This window comes from Amphiura filiformis, chromosome 6 (genome assembly GCF_039555335.1).
Source record: "Amphiura filiformis chromosome 6, Afil_fr2py, whole genome shotgun sequence".
NCBI classification, from domain to species: Eukaryota; Metazoa; Echinodermata; class Ophiuroidea; order Amphilepidida; family Amphiuridae; genus Amphiura; species Amphiura filiformis.
The window spans coordinates 77,798,005-77,819,346 of record NC_092633.1 but is presented as its reverse complement, the minus strand read 5'-3'; the positions used below and the strand labels follow the sequence as shown (position 1 = coordinate 77,819,346).

At 37.5% G+C, this 21,342-nt stretch overlaps 1 protein-coding gene across 1 annotated transcript in view; it reads right to left on the bottom strand.

The window, feature by feature from the left end:
- The window catches only part of LOC140154783 (uncharacterized), a 53,658-nt gene that overhangs the window by 19,840 nt on the left and 12,476 nt on the right, over window positions 1-21,342 (bottom strand). Inside the window, exons 10-25 of the mRNA XM_072177350.1 lie at window positions 14,665-14,865; window positions 14,102-14,326; window positions 13,775-13,878; window positions 13,298-13,466; window positions 12,676-12,900; window positions 11,313-11,501; window positions 10,909-11,103; window positions 10,499-10,634; window positions 6,659-6,777; window positions 5,267-5,458; window positions 4,494-4,682; window positions 3,985-4,188; window positions 3,273-3,541; window positions 2,183-2,261; window positions 790-996; window positions 181-402 (exon numbers count right to left, since the gene is read on the bottom strand). Coding sequence (XP_072033451.1) covers window positions 181-402; window positions 790-996; window positions 2,183-2,261; window positions 3,273-3,541; window positions 3,985-4,188; window positions 4,494-4,682; window positions 5,267-5,458; window positions 6,659-6,777; window positions 10,499-10,634; window positions 10,909-11,103; window positions 11,313-11,501; window positions 12,676-12,900; window positions 13,298-13,466; window positions 13,775-13,878; window positions 14,102-14,326; window positions 14,665-14,865 — 2,925 coding nt within the window. The remainder of the gene's footprint in view (window positions 1-180; window positions 403-789; window positions 997-2,182; window positions 2,262-3,272; window positions 3,542-3,984; window positions 4,189-4,493; window positions 4,683-5,266; window positions 5,459-6,658; window positions 6,778-10,498; window positions 10,635-10,908; window positions 11,104-11,312; window positions 11,502-12,675; window positions 12,901-13,297; window positions 13,467-13,774; window positions 13,879-14,101; window positions 14,327-14,664; window positions 14,866-21,342) is intronic.

Here is a 21,342-nt window from a genome sequence, read left to right as displayed (position 1 = left end):
ACCCTTATTTTATTTGTTAGGCTAATGAATGTTTTGTCAGTAGATGGTCAATGGTACTATAGTTATACATATGTTTTATACTTCCATTTGATGTATGAGAAGACGACGACAGGTCTGAAATCAAGAACAGAATGAGTTGAAAATACGTAACGCATGAACATACGAATAATATGTATGTACCTTGACAATATGGCGAAATATCCTGGATATTGGTGTCCCAAGTTCCATCCGATTGGCAAGTTATTCGTGAAAATGAAACATTTCGCAGAACAAACCCGTTTTCACAGTACAAATGACAAGTCGTTCCTGGAGTAAGTTGAGAAGATGAAGAGTGGCAAGATGCCGGAGAAATACCGCCATGGTTCCCTGACATCAGGTCTGGAAGTGGACTGCACGTTGGATCTTTAGAAATGAATTGATTAATAATGGACGATAACAAGTCTAACTATTTCTTTATTATTTCATTTAGAAGATAATACAAATCTACTATTTTGATGAATTACACACAAAAGGTTAAATTAGTTTAGAATAGAAAATGTCAACAGTAATCCGGATTAGTTTAGAACACAAAATGACAACAGTAATCCGGATTAGTTTAGAACACAAAATGACAACAGTAATCCGGATTAGTTTAGAACACAAAATGACAACAGTAATTATCCGGATTAGTTTAGAACACAAAATGACAACAGTAATTATCCGGACTAGTTTAGAACACAAAATGACAACAGTAATTATGCGGATTATTTTAGAACACAAAATGACAACAGTAATTATGCGGATTCTTACATTGGCAGGTAGGCGGATCTGCGCCTTGATCCCAATACATCTGCTGTGTGACGTCATCACGTTCACAAGTAGCAATACTATTCCCATGTAAAATATACCCTGATGTACAACTTGTGTGACACTGGCTTCCATGATAATTACTACATTGGCCATATTGAGCTTGTGTTATCCCAAATAGTGGTGGACTTAGATGTAAACACCTGTGAACTAAAGAATTCAAATCAGTCAAAATGAGGTATGCCTTGAACTTCATATTTGAGATCTTGCTATAATTTGTTCATGTCTAGATGTATGTACGCCCGTCTACTTATTCAGAATTTCGTGACAGGAAAGTGATTTTGAATAGGTAAACAAAAGGAAGCACCAATGCGTAAGATATTTTAAGTTCTCAATAAGACCTAATCGAGCCAGGATCTTTTTTCCTCTGCTATCATGATTCCCGGGTCACGATTGATCTGCGAGGGTCATTCAAAATGTTCAACCTCCACATCGTCATATCTCTGTTATCGTATTTAAAGTTCCAGGAAGTTGAAATTACTTGTGATTTTATACTCCTAAATCTTGGCTACAAAATAAAACTTACTTGATGAAAATCTGATTTTTGGTTGTTACGATGTGTTGGTTAAAGATTTGGTACGTCGGAAACGGTGTGAAAAGAAAGGCTAATTTTGATTTAAAATGGTAGACCACATCTCTGTGGAAATCATTACAGACCTATCCCTGAAAATTATTATAAATTGCTTTATTCTTGTTCAAATAATTTAATTAATATCTAATGCTTGCAGGTAGTACAGTTTTACTGGGTAGCGTGTTTTTTGCCCAACAAAACCGACACATGTTCAGTAGTTTTCATATCGACTCTTTTCCATAGGTTGTTGACTTTGATCAAGTCGTATTAATTGGGTCAGAAGTTAAAATCAAATAAGTCTTATGCACATTTTTTATTTTGTAAATATATACAACTTAGGTTACTAACAAATTGTTCATCTCATTTTCACGTCAAGATGCACCCTTTGCTTAAAATAAGGACGTAATTACGAAACGAAATGCATCTTACAAACATTTTTATGGAGATTATCCAAAGCTACAATATGATGCTTACTAAACTTTTCGCTTCAGTTTTTAACCGTTTGCGACATATCAAATCTGTATTAACTTTAATAACTTTTTATTCATTTGTAGCCGAGATTTAAGAGTATAATCATGGGTAATTTCAATATTATCCTGACACATAAGGTAACAGAGATGTTGGCGGCAGCTATATACATAACTAATGCAGCAAAGTAAAAGTTTAATTTATTTACAATATAATATTCCTAGATTAATTGATAATTGGATAGATCGAACCCGGGAGATCAAACTGTCAAAAATGGGAGATGGGTATCTTATTTACCTCTTACTGATACAAGGAACGCGCAAAATGCCTCATTTCCTACTGCGTCTAGTGCCGTACAGATAACGTAATGATTTCCCTCTTACCTCTTACTGATACAAGGAACGCACAAAATGCCTCATTTCCTACTGCGTCTAATGCCGTACAGATAACGTAATAATTTCCCTCTTACCTCTTACTGATACAAGGAACGCACAAAATGCCTCATTTCCTACTGCGTCTAGTGCCGTACAGATAACGTAATGATTTCCCTCTTACCTCTTACTGATACAAGGAACGCACAAAATGCCTCATTTCCTACTCGCCTAATGCCGTACAGATAACGTAATAATTTCCTCTTACCTCTTACTGATACAAGGAACGCACAAAATGCCTCATTTCCTACTGCGTCTAATGCCGTTACAGATAACGTAATAATTTCCTCTTACCTCTTACTGATACAAGGAACGCACAAAATGCCTCATTTCCTACTGCGTCTAATGCCGTACAGATAACGTAATAATTTCCCTCTTACCTCTTACTGATACAAGGAACGCACAAAATGCCTCATTTCCTACTGCGTCTAATGCCGTACAGATAACGTAATAATTTCCCTCTTACCTCTTACTGATACAAGGAACGCACAAAATGCCTCATTTCCTACTGCGTCTAGTGCCGTACAGATAACGTAATAATTTCCCTCTTACCTCTTACTGATACAAGGAACGCACAAAATGCCTCATTTCCTACTGCGTCTAATGCCGCACAGATAACGTAATAATTTCCTCTTACCTCTTACTGATACAAGGAACGCTCAAAATGCCTCTTTTCCTACTCCGTGTAGTGCCGTACAGATAACGTAATAATTTCCCTCTTACCTCTTACTGATACAAGGAACGCACAAAATGCCTCATTTCCTACTGCGTCTAGTGCCGTTACAGATAACGTAATAATTTCCCTCTTACCTCTTACTGATACAAGGAACGCACAAAATGCCTCATTTCCTACTGCGTCTAGTGCTGTACAGATAACGTAATAATTTCCCTCTTACCTCTTACTGATACAAGGAACGCACAAAATGCCTCATTTCCTACTGCGTCTAGTGCCGTACAGATAACGTAATAATTTCCCTCTTACCTCTTACTGATACAAGGAACGCGCAAAATGCCTCATTTCCTACTGCGTCTAGTGCTGTACAGATAACGTAATAATTTCCCTCTTCGTTGTAACCACCTTGATCCGGAACACAACTAATGGTAGGGGTTTCACCAGAGTTATCTTCGGCAGCCACATCCCATGTAACCATTGCCAATAGGTGGCCGCGTTCAGCATATATTATCTGAGTCGAAGGACATGTAGTAAAACTTGGTCTTTCAAAATCTGTGCGAGATCAAACAATAATATATTGTTATGCTACCGTTTGTTATGAATGGAAATTGCTTGTTTGTACCAATTATGTGTTGTTTCATTAATTACAAAATGTATCATCACATTTATGCCATAAAGTTCCCCATGAACTTCAGATGACTTTGACCTCGAGTTGGTCATGTGACATTTACGCACATGAAAAAAATATTGGGTGTAAAGCATCCAGTTTTATCATTATTATGTGTTTGATCCAATATTTTAAAATATAATAATGGTCAAAATCGACCAAAGCATTATTTTGGCTATAATGACCCACTTACTACAAGTAATTGTCAGAAGATGAAGAAGAAGAAAGAAAAAGAAAGAAGAAGAAGAAAAAAAGAAGGAGAAGAAGAAGAACGAAGAACTTGTTCTAGAATAAAGGGAAATACTTTTGAAAGAAATAAACTGTTTACCTTCACACTGGATATTGTTGACATTCCTTGACCATTGACCAGATGATGTGCAATATACTTCCTCCGCTGCATATGGATATATGCGATAGCCAGTTCGTGGGCAACTAATAACACAACTTTCACCCGCATTAGATACTGCTGTTTGGCAACCGACCGGGTACACTTCCATATCAGAAGATAGAGTTAGAGCGGGACACAACATCTCTATTGAGAAAATATAATGTTTCATATACATTGCAATGTTGAAATCTTCAACGGAAGTGCAATTTTCTGGAACAGGATATTAAACCCAATGACGTGACTGATTAATGGCAAGATATTGTCCCATCGTATATTGCAAGATAAATAAAAAACAGCTATATGTGTGTCCCAAGTTTAGTTGATGTGTGTTATAAGGTACCCCAGATCCCGCCCAGTTGATTTAAAAATTTAAATTAAATATACTACTAATCTGTCCGTTTTAGATCGCATGAGTCAAATTGACATAAGCAAAATACTATCAAGCTGACCTTGGCAGGAGAAATCATTTGAGCTCCAGGTTCCATCCATTTGACATTGAGACGTAGGAGTTCCTATAGCATTATATCCTGGTGGGCAATACCAATAGCACATAGTTCCGTAGGTTGATGCTGTGGGTGGTGGCAAGCAACCCAGTCTTATAACATTGATTTCTGCTGGTATTGCTGGACAAGTAACGACTGTATGATAAATAGTATAGACACGTATAGATTAGTATTTTCAACAAGAGTAACAAGAATTGACGTCTATTTTATGTCGGGCATATCTAGGCATTAACAGCTGAAATCTAGGAGATAACAATGACCAAACTTCGGCCAGGCACAAGTGACCTGGTGAACGAAGGGGGTCGCCTTAGATAGCTGGTCGGGGTATTTTTTTACAGGACAGGCAAGTGTAACCGACAATCGGGCGTTAACCTGATCGGAACCACCTGTAAACGAGGTCTTTCATCATGGATCATCTGCCCCGCCATAACCAGATGAACCACGGGGAGAGCGGAGATTTTTTAAGGTCCTGCGGGGAATCGAACCCGGGACCTCTCGCTCCAAAGGCAAAGACCTTAACCAGTGTGCCACGCTGCTCCCGTCTATGTGTTTATCTAGGAGTTGAAATGGCCAGGTGAAGTCGATGAAGACCATGTAAAGTGGTCTTTGCTGTTCTATTGATTTCTCCTGAAGCTGGCGCAGGGTGAAGATTGGGTCGACTGGCTCTGAGTCTTGGCATTTAAGTAGGATACTGCCTTATTCATTGTCAAGCCACTTACCGTTACATTGAGTTTCAGTTCCACTCCAGTATGTTGTTGACGTCATTGAGTCGACTTCACATGTTCGAATTACGGAACCTTGCGGCTGGTAACCAGAATTGCACGTAAACGTACATGTTGATCCGTAAATCACGCCATCAGTACACGTTACTGTGCCGCCAGGTGGAGCGGCAAGACTTGGGCACCTATGAACTATTTATTAACAAGAAGTTAAACATGTTGGAATCGCTGTGGCTAACACGAAACCAAATGATGCATTTAAATAATATATTTTAATATATAAAATATATATTAAAATAGGCCCAACAAATATCTGAACACTTGGAAAAAACCCTAATCTTAAACTTAAACCACATCTGGATAAATTAATGTTTTCAATAGATGCAATTTCTTATTCTGCGCATTTTGAAGCCTCCTTGCATCTGCTGCGACCTCTACAAGGAAATCTACAAGCATTTGAATGGCCGAAAGTCGCCTTTTAAAAGTGACAAACTTGCCTATGCAAGGCGAAATTCCAACAAGCGCATAATTTTTTCTTCAATGTACTTTTCACCTTTATCCTTAATCTCACCATTGTTTTCAATCGAATCGATTGATGAACCAGCCTCCACATTCAAACCAAAATTCTAGTCCGTGGATTTTTAAAGTTTGTCACTTTTAAAACTGAACCTTTGTCTCATCAAATGCGTGTAACTTTACTTCTTGAGGTCACATTTGATTAAATGGGGTGTCTTAATATGCAGGATTAGAATTAAGAGTTTTTCCGAAGTGTTTTGATACTTTTTGGCGCAGTATATAGAAGGATAGGATAGTCAGCAAAGCATAAATACATACATAAAATGACACATAATCCAAACGTATGATCAATACTGCAAAATTTGGATTTAATGGGGTGTCTTAATATGCAGGATTAGAATCAAGAGTTTTTCCGAAGTGTTTTGATACTTTTTGGCGCAGTATACAGAAGGATAGAATAGTCAGCAAAGCATAAATACATACATAAAATGACACATAAATTGAATTCCGTTACTCGACAGTGACTTTTCAGCTGGAGCTTTTCAGTGTTTTACGCTTTTTAGATGACTACAACTTGTAGAAATACGCCAATACGCCAATAAGGAGGATAACGGACACAGCATCTCACAAGCCTGAAGATTCTGAGGCTAAGAGCACACATATTTCGAAAGTTAGCCCATTTAAAATAAATAGCCAATAGAGGAATGCGTTGGTTTAAAAATTATCAAAACAATCCCAAGTCAACTAATTCAACCAGCTTGTATAGTGTACATTACCACATTCTACAGAATGTCACCTGCCCAGCTCTCGGGCGGTCCTGGGTACTATGAGAAACACAATATTTGTATTAAAATATATTGTCATTCTTATTTGTACCTCTGACATTGATAATGACATCACATCTGGCAGAGTTTCCAGTTGTATCTTCTGCTAGGTACACAATTCGTGTTTGCCCTTCAGGAAAACTTGTGCCTGGACCAGGATCTCCTGCGTTTCTGGTAAGAAAACAATATGTCACGCTATATGTATAAACCAAAACCCATCCAAAATAGCACATTAACATTTAACATTAAAAACTTCGGTCGAAGTTTTGCCACAAGTTTAAAAAAATAACGGTTAGTTCATGAAAAAGAAGAAGTGAAATTTAGCAAAACGCGACGAGGTTTATTTGCCCGTAAGAGAGCTCTATTGTTCCGCTATTGTATCCGCTATTGTATCCACTATTGTATTCTATTCATAAAAGCTACTGCAAGAATCGCGGCAATCCCTGATATTGCTGATGTCTACCGCCGGCGTTTCGCATTTATTAACAATCAAAATTATCCCATACTCTTACATTTATAGTCTTATTCTCACCTTTTATATAATATTAAGAAATTGCAATTATGAAAACTACAAACTTTGAAAGTGAAAATATATTTACCATCGAAAATATATCATACTTAAATTCTATAGAGTCTATAATATATCCAACCCAGAAGTGCCCATTTATTTAAATTGTTGTAATAGCGCCCAAATATCCCCACAAATATCTTATACACGATTTTATTGATTCATTTTGGGCTAAATCAAAAGTCAAAAGTAAAAAAAAAGGGCAACATCCTCACCATTACTTGCTGCTTTACAAATTATCCTCGCTTGACCAAACACGCATAGTACGTTGATCGAAAAACCTAGCGTGGTTGTCTTAACAATGCAAAAGAGATGTACAGCTTACCCACTAACACTAGCTCATTTACAAAAACCTATTGAACAGTTACGTAGCCCATCGATAGTGCGGACACTCTTCACTCGCAAACCACCAAAATTCGTGCTATTTTGGCGTTGGAAAAGAAATCTCGTGAATAGAGTGCCCTCTCTACTATCTGCCTACATGTTTACGTTCTCGAAATGCCAACTAAAATCATCCAACAACTTCATTTTAAGAATTATTTCAGTATAGAAATCAATAGGAGTATGGTCTACACATTCCAGGAAAATGTTTTATTTGTTTCTTCCGCCATTCTATATTTCCCTAAAATTATCACATTTTTTCTCCAAAATCCTATGTAAATGATTCTCCACGCTACGCAGAAATTATGTGCGATAAATCATACAAATTTGCCACAATTTTACATCACTTTAGACAGTATTGCAATATCTTGATGATTTTTAGGCATTTTCAACGGCAACTTGAGTATAATTAGAAATCAAATATCGCGCCAAGGGGATGACACTCTTATTCACGCATTCATTTACAACGCAAACTTGTATCGAATCCCGGTGGTTTGCGACCAATGAAATGTCCGCACCCCTGGATTTATTCATCCCTGGTATGAATTATTTATTAGGTTTGTCAAGGCAATAACCACGATCCGTTTTGTAATAATATAAAAGCACTTGCAATAGAATCCCGCTGAGTTCAATGAACTGCGCCCTGAAACCGATGGAGAGGTGCCCCATAAAGAAGCTATTCCATTGACCTCTATTAACAGCCAAACAGGTCAGTGAGCTCTCCATACACAAATGAACAAGTACAATAGGACAAGGCCAGCACCTATTACCTGCTTTGTAAAATGTTATTTTGAAGTCGTGAAGATTAGTAATCGTCTGTGCATATGAACTGCGCATTTATGATGCAAACTATTAGTTCTATATAATATAAAATTACAAATACTGGTATTATGATACACGGTATAGGTGATATATAAAACGACTAATAAAATCATGTCATCATGGCGTCATGTCAAAGGTTCATTATATCCCGTATGTTTGTCTAAATTCATATATATATTTGAAAAAAAATTCTACACCCATTTAATATGTACTCAGGTGGAACCTTGCCTTTTTAATTTTCATTTCTTTTTATGTAACAAATTCAGGTTTTTCCATTACGCGGGGCCGCCGGGCAATACAAATTTAATGCTAACATTGAATGAACGCAGAATCAAGAATGGGCGTTTCTAGTACATACAGCGTCTGACTCTACCTGAGGACCTAGCCTAAGTCCCATGGGCTCCAAGAGTGGCTCTCCATACACACATGAACAAATACAATGGAGAGTCCGACTGCCATGCAAATGAGCCAAGTGCCCTCTCAAGGGTCTGCTCTGTGATATCACACTGATCAGACTGATCTTTATGTTATTACAGCGAGGCTCACATACAATGTTCAACACAAAGTGAACGATGTTATAACTTGGAGGGCTAACAAACCAACACCGCCAAATGCGACTGACGTGTGAACAACGTGGGATGCTATGAGGAAATTGAATACTCGTTGTCTGATCATGCATGTGTGTTTATGGTTCGGATAGCGGTTACTTAGCAACTCTCGTTCCGCCTTGGGTTTATTGAATACACTCTATATAAAGTCATCAATATGTCGTTTCCAGTCCTTGGCTGAACTATTGGGTTCAGCTATTATTTTTAAATAATTCTGTTAACCCCATAGCATTAAAAAACTAGTATTTTGATAAATAAAATAGCTGGATGCGGTATGCAGCTGATTGGGGTGGTTACGGGTCGTTAAAACCACTAACCGCGAAATATGGATATCCAACTAGTTTGCCCCGCAGGGTTACAAAAGAACCGCTAACCGCGAAATATGGATATCCAACTAGTTTGCCCTCGGAGCTTCAAAAACCACTCACCCCGAAATATGGATATCCAACTAGTTTGCCCCGCAGGGCTACAAAGCACCATTAACCGCGAAATATGGATATCCAACTAGTTCACCTCGCATGGCTACAAAGAACCACTTAGCGCGCAATATTTTTTACCTCAAAAAAGAATTAATATCTACCAAAAACGTTTCAAAACGTAAAAAGCGGCCAAAGTTTAAAAATCTTTCCTGTGTGGCTTTTCACCCTTTTTAAACTTGGTCCCATTTATGAAAGTTTCTAAAGACCCATACGAAGTCATCTATAGGCTACTTGTTGGTTCAGTGTTTATTTTGTAGAGCAAATGAATTAATGTTCGTGCGTAATTGAAGTTTTTTTCCGTATAGACGTTATAATGTATTTTGTAGCAAATACTCACTTTGTTTAATTCTTCATCGTCATGTGCGATTCTGCGCCTTATGTACAGATGTAGGGCCTATATGTAGCAGGTTGACACACAGTCAATTTGCTAAGTATATATAATACTCTACTACTCTTTATGATCACGCAATATAATAAAACATAAACCTTGAAATGTTTTTGATAATGGTTGCATGTAAAAATTAGGACTCATTCTTCATGTTATTACTACTTTACTAAATGGGACCAAGTTTAAAAAAGGGTGAAAAGCCACCCAGGAAAGATTTTTTAAACTTTGGCCGCTTTTTACGTTTTGAAACGTTTTTTGGTAGATAAGACTGGACGTTTAATATACGTGACATGATGATCCAATCGGACTAAAGGAGGGAATTTTGAAAACTTCTCCTGACATGCCTAGGATGTATACACAAGGTTGCAAAGTTGTGAGCTTTACATGGCTTGTGCGAGAGATCAATGGATGCCTCGAAGGGATGTTCCGCTACTTTAAATATCACCAAATCAACAGATTCAAGCGAGTTCAGCACCTCAAGATCTGTGTTTTGGAATCTAAATTTGAAGGCATTTGATATTCTTATGATTTGCAGAATTGGTTCTTATTCATGTCATATATAAATATCTCGATTTCAAATCTATAGAAATTCTACAACAGACAATCAAAAAGCGAATGGAATTTCATTAACTCAAGTGGCACATACCTTCTAACTTGTGGTGTACCGGAATTGTCTGTGGCTGTTGGCTCATCAAGCATAACAATTGCTGCCCGTGCCAACCGTGGTGCATCTTCATAAATGGTCCGCGGACAATTCGAGTCGAAAACAGGCCTTTCAACGTCTAAAGAAATGAGTCGAACGAAAATATGACAATGGGAAAGGTATTAGAAACAAAGTGACGTTGTTGGTAATGACTGATGTAGATCACATGCAGGTCATGTATAGATCGTGGTGTTGTTAGCGTTGTATGCCATAAGTTGTTGCTTTGGTGGTGGGGGATGTTGGTGTTGATGACGGTATTGTTGTTGGTGATGTATTGATAATGGTTCCATTGTTATGAATTATTGTTATGATAGGAAGAAACAATCTTTTCATGCTATAATTCCTATGCTTACCGTCACAAGTTGGCGAGCGGGAATCACTCCAATATCCCCAACCTGTACAGTAGATATGTCGTGGTCCATAGAGACTGAATCCATTGTTACAGTTAAAGGAACACGCATTTCTATATTTCAAAGGATTGCCACTTGTACATGAACTTGGTTGAACACTGCCTTGATTAACGGAGCTGATACTTGGGCACTGAACAGCTGACAAAGTAAAACATGATAAAAAATGTATCAATATTATTTTTTTTTGTTTCCTAAACACAATGAAATTGATTTTTTACACAGAAGAAAGTTAACCTTTGGACAAAACTGCAGGTTGTTAAAGGTTCCCTTTTTACTCCAAATTTGATAAGCTACATACAATAAAGTGACTTTATACCGTAAAAATAATTTTGTGTCGTAATTGATACCTTGACACTGGACGTCTTGTCCACTCCATGTCCCGTCTTTTAGACATGTCCTGAAGACGACATTTCCTCTTCCATCAGCGGACTCATAACCATTGTTACATCTGAATTGACAGGAGTGTTGAAATGGGACCTCAACTGCACATCCAGTGATGTATCCATTACTTATTATTGGAACGGAGCACGTATTGGCTACAAACAAAACAATAAGAAAACATTATTTCCTATATGCAATAAAAAGGCAAACGGTATCGTTACAGTCATGCTTCATGCTGCATGTAATATCACGACATACGTCTGGAGAGTACTTTCGCCATTCTTGTTAGAGAAGCAGATAACAAAGCCCCGAATAGAGCTAATAAGCGAGCAGAAATCGCATAACCTTAGCAAGAAAACTGAAACTTGCAGCGGAGAACAGATATTCGCTACAGCTATATGTTATCATGCGCTGGCATGCACTTTGGGACCTGCCTATCGTAATGGTTCATCAATAGTAATAACAAAATATTGGTGAATCTTATGCACTAGGTTCACCATGTGGGAACTATAATAATGCAACTAAAAACGCACGTGCAAAAAACATACATACACATATATGTTGAATACATGAATACAAAAGCCACCCAAGTCCATGGGAAGTGATTTTGAAAGAAAAACCTGTGTATCATTTTAATTCCTTCAGTTAGATTTACCTGGTCAATATGGTAAGTTTTACGTGCAAATGAGTGGATTAACCTGTATTAGGTATGACGATTAGCATTTCAGGGACTTCGTGGGGTTCATTTTAAATTTTGGACTTGGGTGGTTTTTTGAATCATATACAAAGACAACAATGTTAGAATGAGATTACCACTAGTAAGATAATACAAAATAAAGCACACAGGTATGTATAATGTTGATAAGCATTCTGCCATGTAATATAAACCACACACTTTCCTTTATTAAACCCATTTTTTGTTTTAATGTCACTCTCTAGCAATGAATGTGTTACAAGTGGACTTTTATACATACTGGATTTCAATCAATGTGTTACAAGACTTAAATAATGGAATTGGGTGATTCTTTCATACATGCTATTTTTCACATGCTCAATAGACACAGAGGATGAATTTGAGTTGTTCTTTCATACATATGACAGGCCTACGTATAGCAACAATTTCCCATGCTTAACTCAAATTGGCCAAAGTATGGACTTGGGTGGCTTTTGTATTCATATATTCAATTGCTCGGAGCTGTTTATTTTTATAGCGAAATTAAAGTCATTATCGTGTTACGTGTACTTTTATAGAAACTGTGCTCATTGATGTTCGATGAATGAGTCCGTTTAAAATGTATTAATTTTGATATTCAAATTTAGTGTACCTACCTAAGCAACTTGAACCTGCTCCAGACCAATAACCGATGCTGCTTGTTTCAGACAATCTTTCACAAAGACGGCTAACCTGTGGTTCATTATTTGGCAAATGGTAACCATCGTTACATCGTAGGACACACTCTGAACCATAGACAGGTCTGCCTATGCACGATCCTTCTCCAGATGCAAGTTCAGTTTGGGCGTTATTGGGTAGAGGAAGTGGCAGACAGCGAGTAACTGAAGCAAATCAAAATTAAAAAGAGTATTTGAAATTGTTTTAAGATTTCTATAATGGTTTGTAAAACTCATACTGCGGATGTCCATTGTCATGGTTGTTTTGAATTTTGAGATGGTCATGAATGGTTGAGTCTTTCTTTGAGCAATAAGCAAATATATACGGTGATTACTTATTTTGTCAACTCGCTCTAAAATTGCTGGCTGTTCATGTAGCGAGACAAATATAGTGGATATTCTGGTGAACACTTTAATATGAGGAAAGATGGCTTTAGTCATCTAGCTCTCAAACTGCGAACTGTTAATGTAACTAGATAATATGTGGATTAATATTCTTATTGGCAAATGAAACGAAGAAATGAAGAGAATGCTAAAAAAATGGAATATTATTGCCCCTTACCTCTGATCGAAATACGCATGTAGCAATACGCAATGTTTCCGGATGCGTCAATGGCTCGGTAAGTCAGAAAGTGGTCGCCTTCACTAAACCTGGATGTTTTAGTACCGCTCACTTGCTGGTTGTTAATGGATGTCAGAGTGGCATTTACTAACATTCCCAGATCAAGTGCCTGAATAGGGATGGATGAGATTCGATGTGGACAAAGTGGAATTACAACGCAGTTACATTTATAAACGTATTTTAGGTACATTACAAATAAGGTATTTATGTGAAAAACTGAATAGGGATGAATAAGATTCGATGTGAACCAAGTTGAAATTACAATACAGTTACATTTATAAACGTATTTTAGGTACATTACAAATAAGGTATTTGTGTGAAAAACACAACAGAAAAACAAAATGAAACATGAGGAAGGTAGGAGAGGACAGGAGAAGAGATGAGATTAGAGTTCAGGAAGATCATTATATATAGTACCTGTACAGGCTCCCAATCACCATAGTTAATGTCGACAAACGATTGACCACGACCTGCGTAGTATAATCTGGAAGAGGGACATGTCAACGCCGGAACCTGTTCATCTAAAGAAGAGAACAAGTAAGATCATATGGGTGAAATTGGTTTTGGTATTATTTAAATAAACCTAATTAATAAGTCAAATATAAACTACAGATATGTATAAATTGTGCTTAAATAAATCTTGTCAACCAGAATAACTTTCAAAGTCAATTACACGACTGAGAATAAATGTCAAGATAATCACATTGCAGTCTGCATTCATACTTAACCGATGCAAATACCTACCAACACAAACAAGTGGCGATCCATCCCATTGTCCTGAGAGCATACATGTTCTTCTGACAGACCCACCCCTGCTCACATACCCTTGGTCACACCCAAAACTACAAAGTGACCCATACTGGTGATATTGATCAGGGTTGGTGTTAACTGTCTGTGACTGTCCTACTGAACAGCTTACTAAATGACTATGAGTATTTGAAGAAACCTCTGGTGGTTCACATTGGATAACTGAAATAGTTAGATTCAAAAATATAAAATCATGATTGTTAATAGGTTTCAAATGGATACTTTCGAGATTATATTGTATTTGTTTTTTTAACATTTTCAATATCATAAAAGACCTGTTTGACACACGCAAGTAATTCCATGCTCGTTAAATCGATCAGGAAAAATCGATGTAAAGGGATCTTATTATAATTGGGAATTACAAAAAGATCCAGTTTTAAGTTTACAAAACATCTTTTAATTAATGATAGTTATTAAAAATAACTCTAACCCTATAGTCTACCTTAAAACAATTCAAAATGTTATGGTATACAGTACGGTGAACAAAATTTTAATTTTACCTTCACAGGTTAGGACGGTGTCACTCCATTCTCCAGTCCCTTGACCACCATCTTCACATGTTATGTAATGTGGAATGGTAGGCATATATCCATGGTTGCATTCTTGCATACATGTAGTTCCATAGTCAACGTAAGGAGTGTTGCACCCAGTCTTTCTGCCATTAGTAGGTGCTGGTAACTCGGCGCAGTCGCATTTCACAACTGTTTACGATAAGATTGTTAAAAATGTCAACTACCTTTAATCTTAGTTTAAACAAAATAGATATTTTCACCCTTATTATTACAAGAGCATTTATAAAACGCTCTACAAATCACAGAGCTCCGCTGTTTATGCCCGCGGTTTATAGTGACTATCAGAATTAGATCATTCCTCATAGTGGCATTGGTTCAACACACGTCTTGTCTATTTCCATGTCTGTATTATAGGATCCACAATAAGTTGTTAATCTATAGATTGTGAAAATGCAAACATCATCTGGACAGATTGGGATAATCTCTGCAGTTGTATTTTTGTTTTGATGTGTTGTGACGATAATTCAGTCAATAATTGATTATTGATCATAGGGCAGAAAGCCATGAATAACCATTCATCAAGTGAACGTTTTTATATCCGATTCCGTGCATCAATTGCACTGAGTGAACCAATGATTTGGTTCTCCGTTAATAAATTCGTCACTCCTTGCTAGCCTTGCGACTGATGCACATCTACTCAACTTTGGTTCACGATGAATAGTTAGACTGGTAACATGATGACGATTCTAATGTCATCATGTCTTGCACGTGATTCATATTAAATTATACTACTTATGTGATGTAACTCTGGTAAGGTTTTATATTAATTCATACACCTTGTATTTTGATCAGTTTAAGTAAATTCATAATAAATTCTATGATACGTAATTTCTGTTTCACCTTGTTCATTTAGCGTTTGGCATTTCCGTATCCGTGCAGTCCCTCATCCCTTGGGACTCCAAATCTGGTACCTCGCTCTTCCTTCCCATGACTAATTCCCCAATTTAAATTCATAATACATGGTGGAAGAATCCTTTCGGTCAATCATTTTTATGTTATTTGGAGTCCCGTTTGCAATTTTGTTCATTTCTCGCATACATTCGCACACATTATACACACAAGGGTATTGTGAGTTACATCGTGTCATTTGTCGTCACAAGAATGGACAGCTTGGCTGGCAGGGAGGCCGTATATTGCACGTAAAACATGTAAGTCCGTTGTTTTTGTCTTATTTATCGTTTATGGCAAACTAGAATTTATATTTATTTTATTATGTATTGGCGAGCTAGCAAAAATATTGTTGTACATGCATTGTGATCAAGCAGACATTTAGGCCTTTTCAATTTCAGAAGCGTATATAGTGTTTGGGGCAATGCCCTATAAGTTCTTTGTTTGGTAAAGTATAAAGATACGTTCTTTGTCAGTTTCTGTCAGCTTGATCTCATTATGCATAATCTCAGCCACTTTATGTGAAATTATTGATGATGTACTGTTTGGATTAAATCCTATTGATTGACATACCCTGATTTACCTTTGTTATAATTGTTATCATTGATTGGAGATACATGCAGTAATTCTTTAAAATTGAATAGGGCGCGTGGTACTTGAACAATTTTCTGAGCGCTTGACTGATTGTCTGTTGGATGAAACATTGGTTCATCGTCCTATGGACTTAGAATATTTTTGCAGTCATTTATTTTTGTAATCCTTTACTGTTTGGACTTTGAAAATTTTTCGTAGCGAAATATTTGTTTCATTCTTTACTGTCTGGACTTTTTTTCAATTTTCAAATCGTTACGCGGCTGGACTTAGTTTATTTTCATTGATCATATCCAAACTGTCATCACTATTTACTGCGTATGTTGTGAGTAATATATTATAAACAATGTTATATCGTATGTGATCCGATGATCACCGTGTATTATTTTATCATGTTCTCTGGTTATATGATATGATGATCGTGTGTATTTGTTAACATGAGTGATAATGATGTAAAAGAGGAGTCTCAAAGTGATCATAGTAATTCAGATAGTGACAGTGAGACCGATAGTATTGTGGATTATTCAGACATGTCTTTCAAATATGACATGCGTGGTTTTGGTCTCAAATATTCAGGGGTCCAAAGGATGATCTTGATACTTTTATTCGCAAATTCAATAATTATGCGCAGTTGAGAGATTATACCGATCCCAAATCCTCTTGGCTTTAAATGCAGTCATTGATGGTCACGCTAGCGTTTATTTGGAAAGAATTGAGGAGGCTGACAAAAACACTGTTGATAAAATACACAAGTTACTCAAAGATCACTTTGAAGGTCAATCATGGTTATGGGGCATTGAGTCGCAATTGTTAACCCGTCGTCAACAGGTGTCCGAATCTATTGATGACTATGCCTCTGATATTATGTTGTGGGGTAGGCAGGCAAAGAAGACAGACGCTGAGCTGATGTCAATTTTCATTCGAAATTTATTGCCAAAAGTGCGGGCTTTTGTATTCTCGAAACAGCCCGAATCATTCACGGCTGCCCTTGAAGCAGCGAGACTTGCCATTTCAGTAGAGCTTTCAGCAAATGAGCCTGCAAATGAGTCTCTTATTTCACATCATGACAAAGCTAAACAGTCGCCTGTCTCCTCTGATCCTACAACTTCGGCCTTAGACAAAATTACTGGTTTGGTGGCAAATATTTCTTCAAGATTGGAAAATGTAGAGCAAAATGTAAATACCACTCCAAATTCCAGTAGAAATTCTAGGCCTACTAGGTCAATTGTATGCTTCCGTTGTGGCTATACAGGTCACAAATGGAGGAATTGCTATGCACGAAAAGGCATAGACGGTAAACCGTTAAACTAACATCCCCATTTGCCAAGTTTGAAGGGAAATATGTTGGGAAACATGCAAGTGGGGAAGATAGAAATTCTTCTCAACATGAACGTAAATCAAGAGTAAAACAAAGATGTGATAATATAATGCGCGCTCAGTCCGCCCACCTTCACAAAGTCCAGAACGATCGCGTAGACAATCAAAATCTTCCAGGCATGACCGCAAGATCGATATCAAATTATCTGAGTGGAATACCATCTCAGCGTCTATTCAAAACAGATCAGTTCAATGTCTGGTAGATACTGGTGCGTCAATAAATTTAATTGATTATGATTGGCTTATTACAAATTTGCCTATGGGTTCTTACAAAATGGAACAATCGCGTATAAGTCTAGCTCGAGCAGCAAACGGTAGTGATATGCATATTGCTGGTTTTGTAACCCTTCCATTGTCAATAGATGGTAGTATTTTTGTCACACCTTTGAATGTTGCTCACAATCTTTCTGAGACTGTTATTTTGGGATCTATGTTTTAAGGAAACACGGTGCTGTGATAAATTGTGCGACAGACACGCTTACTCTAAACAAAAGAGCCAAATTCGTGTTCTTGAAAACAAGAAATTCCTCCGCACTCTCAATCAATTGTTCGCGCCAAACTTTCCAATAAATTGCCAGTAAATTCTATAGGCCTTTGTCAAGGTGGAAGACGCATTACAGCGCTTGGTGTTTTAGTTGCAAACACTACATCAAGTGTTATCGACAATTGTGCGCATTTACTAGTTATGAATGCTACTGATGATCCAATTACTTTGTATCCCCGCACCAAGTTGGGTACATTTTCTCGTGTTCTTCCAAAACTTGTAACTCCATTTTCATCAGTAACATGTGAAAAGGTCAATAGTGTAAATATGTCTTCTAAAGAAAGTAGCAAAATTGATCAAATAAAAAATAATATGGAGTCTAAAGATACTATTAATCCACAAGTGCAAGAAGTTATGTCTAAAGTGAAACTAAATGAAAATCATTTGTCAAAAAATGAAATGTCTGAAATTACAGGGTTGATATCAGATTATGTTGACATTTTCCAAGTAGATGGTGGGCCACTTGGTAATTATTCAGGAATCAAACATGAAATTCATACCGATAGTCCCCAGTTCGTTCCCGGCCGTATAGACATGCACCTCATGTTCAAGCAGAAGTTCGAAGGCAAGTTGATGTAATGTTAGACCAGGGAGTTATTCGCGAATCAACTAGCCCTTGGAGTTTTCCGTGTGCATGATACCTAAACCAGGGACAAATACTTGGCGTTTTGTATCGATTTTAGGAAATTAAATAGTTTAGAGCCGCGTCAGAATTGGCCGATTGCTCATATACATGACGCTCTAGACAGTTTGGGGTCTAACGAACCAAAATACTTTACAACTTTGGACTTAGCCTCTGGCTACTGGCAAATAGGCCTTGAGGAGCAATCTAAGCCTAAAACCGCATTTATCACCCAAGACGGTCTGTATGAATTCAATGTTATGCCATTTGGCCTCCATAATGCTCCGGCAACCTTCCAGCGAGCGATGCAAGAAGTATTGCGTGGGTTAAATTGGAAATTTGTATTCTGTTACTTAGACGATGTGATTATCTTTAGTAGAAGTTTTGAAGAACATTTGGATCATTTAAAACAAGTATTTGATAGACTAAGAGAAGCAGGATTAAAGTTACAACCCAAGAAATGCACTTTTGGACAAACTGAAGTCAAGTATTTAGGGCACATCGTTAGCAAAGATGGCATAGCTACAGATCCCGCCAAGCTGCAAATTGTTAAGGATTATCCTACTCCAACCAAAGTTTCTGAAGTTCGTTCTTTTTTAGGTTTTGTGGGGTATTATCGCAGATATATCAAAGATTTCTGTAAAATTGCTGACCCACTCACAAATTTAACCAGAAAGAATATTCCTTTTCGTTGGGATGCAAAATGCATTGAAGCATTTGAAACTTTGAAGCAGAAACTGCTGGAGCCTCCAATTCTGGCCTATCCAAGATTTGATGGTACTGAATTCATTCTTCAAACTGATGCCTGTTATACAGGGCTAGGTTATATATTGGCCCAGAAACAAGACGACAAAGAAAGAGTTATTTCATACGGTGGTCGAGCATTACATGATTCAGAGCGCAATTATACCACCACTGAGTTAGAGGCTTTAGCAGTAGTCGAAGGCGTGAAGAAATATGCGCCATATCTTCAGCATACTGTCAATTTCGTCGTGGTCACGGACCATTGTGCCCTAAAATGGCTATTTTCGAATAAACCATCCGGGGGACGCCTAGCTCGATGGGCCCTTAAACTTCAGTCTTACAATTTTGAAGTTGTGCATATTCGCGGACGTAACAATACCAATGCAGACGCTCTTAGCAGACTAAATTATGCAAATTTAGACAATTGTGCTTGCTGTTCTCATAGTCATTCCCCTGAATCCTTACAGACAGAGTGGGAAAAGTCTGATTTTGATGATATGGCAGATGACGTTTTGCAAGTACCGCAAAACCCTCAAGTTCATCCTCAAGTTGATGCCATAAGAAATTTGCGCTTCAATCACGGTAAACGGATGAAGATTGACGATGAAACAGCAGCACAAAATGCCCCCTCCATTCCCAGTGATATAGATTTGGGGAAATTCAAAGAGGCATTGTTGACGGATGGGTTTGCAAGTTCAATGTTGGCTTATTTAGATCATGATGAGTTGCCTAAAGATGCATCAAAGGCTAGAGATATTGTTCTACAGTCAGAACAATATTTTGCTCTGGGTGGTTTGTTATATCATATATGGCACACCCCGGCAAGACGACATTTACCAGAAAGAAATGTCGTACGTCTTTATGTTCCCATCATATTTATTGATACAATTTTGAATAACTGTCACGACCATGTACTAGCCGCTCATTTTGGTTTCCAACGAACTTATGATCGGATCCGTCAGCGATATTTCTGGAAGGGCATGTACCGAGATATAGACAATTGGGTTAGGTCATGTATTTCTTGTTCACAAAGGAAAACTCATAGACACAAAGTTTTGGCACCCTTGGTCACAATGAAAGTCCAGGAGCATTTGAACGGGTTAGTGTAGATGTGCTAGGACCATTGCCAATTACTGTATCGGGAAACCGTTATGTTTTATGTTTCACAGACCATTGCACAAGATGGCCTATCTTAGTTCCATTAAAAGAAACCGATGCATCTACAGTGGCTAGAGTTTTCTTTGACTATGTAATTTGTGAACATGGCTGCCCAAATTCATTATTAAGTGACAGAGGGACAAACTTTCTCAGCAAAGTGGTACTTGAAGTATGTCGCATTATGCGCACCCAGAAACTAAATACTAGTTCATATCACCCACAATGCAATGCAATTCAAGAAAGGTACAATGCAGTGATATTAGATACTATTTCACATTATGTAAATCAATTTCATAATGACTGGGATAGATACTTATCAGCGATACAATTTGCATATCGTACCACTCCTGCAACAAATTCTGTTGGTTTTAGTCCCTTCTTTCTACTGTATGGCAGGGAAGCAAGACTTCCCATTGACGTTACTTTACTGAAAGAATGTCAATATCCTGACAAGACATTAAGAGATCATATACATGTTCTCATTAGCCAATTAGAGGTATTCAGAGCAGTTTCCAAATCTCATGCCGAAGAGCATCAAGCAAATATGAAAGATCGGTATGATGAACGTTCACATGAAGTTGAATATCAGATAGGGGATACTGTTTGGATATATATCCCAGCTTTGCAAAAAGGTCTCTCCCGCAAATTGATGAAGTTTTGGTCTGGTCCTTACTTGTTGGTT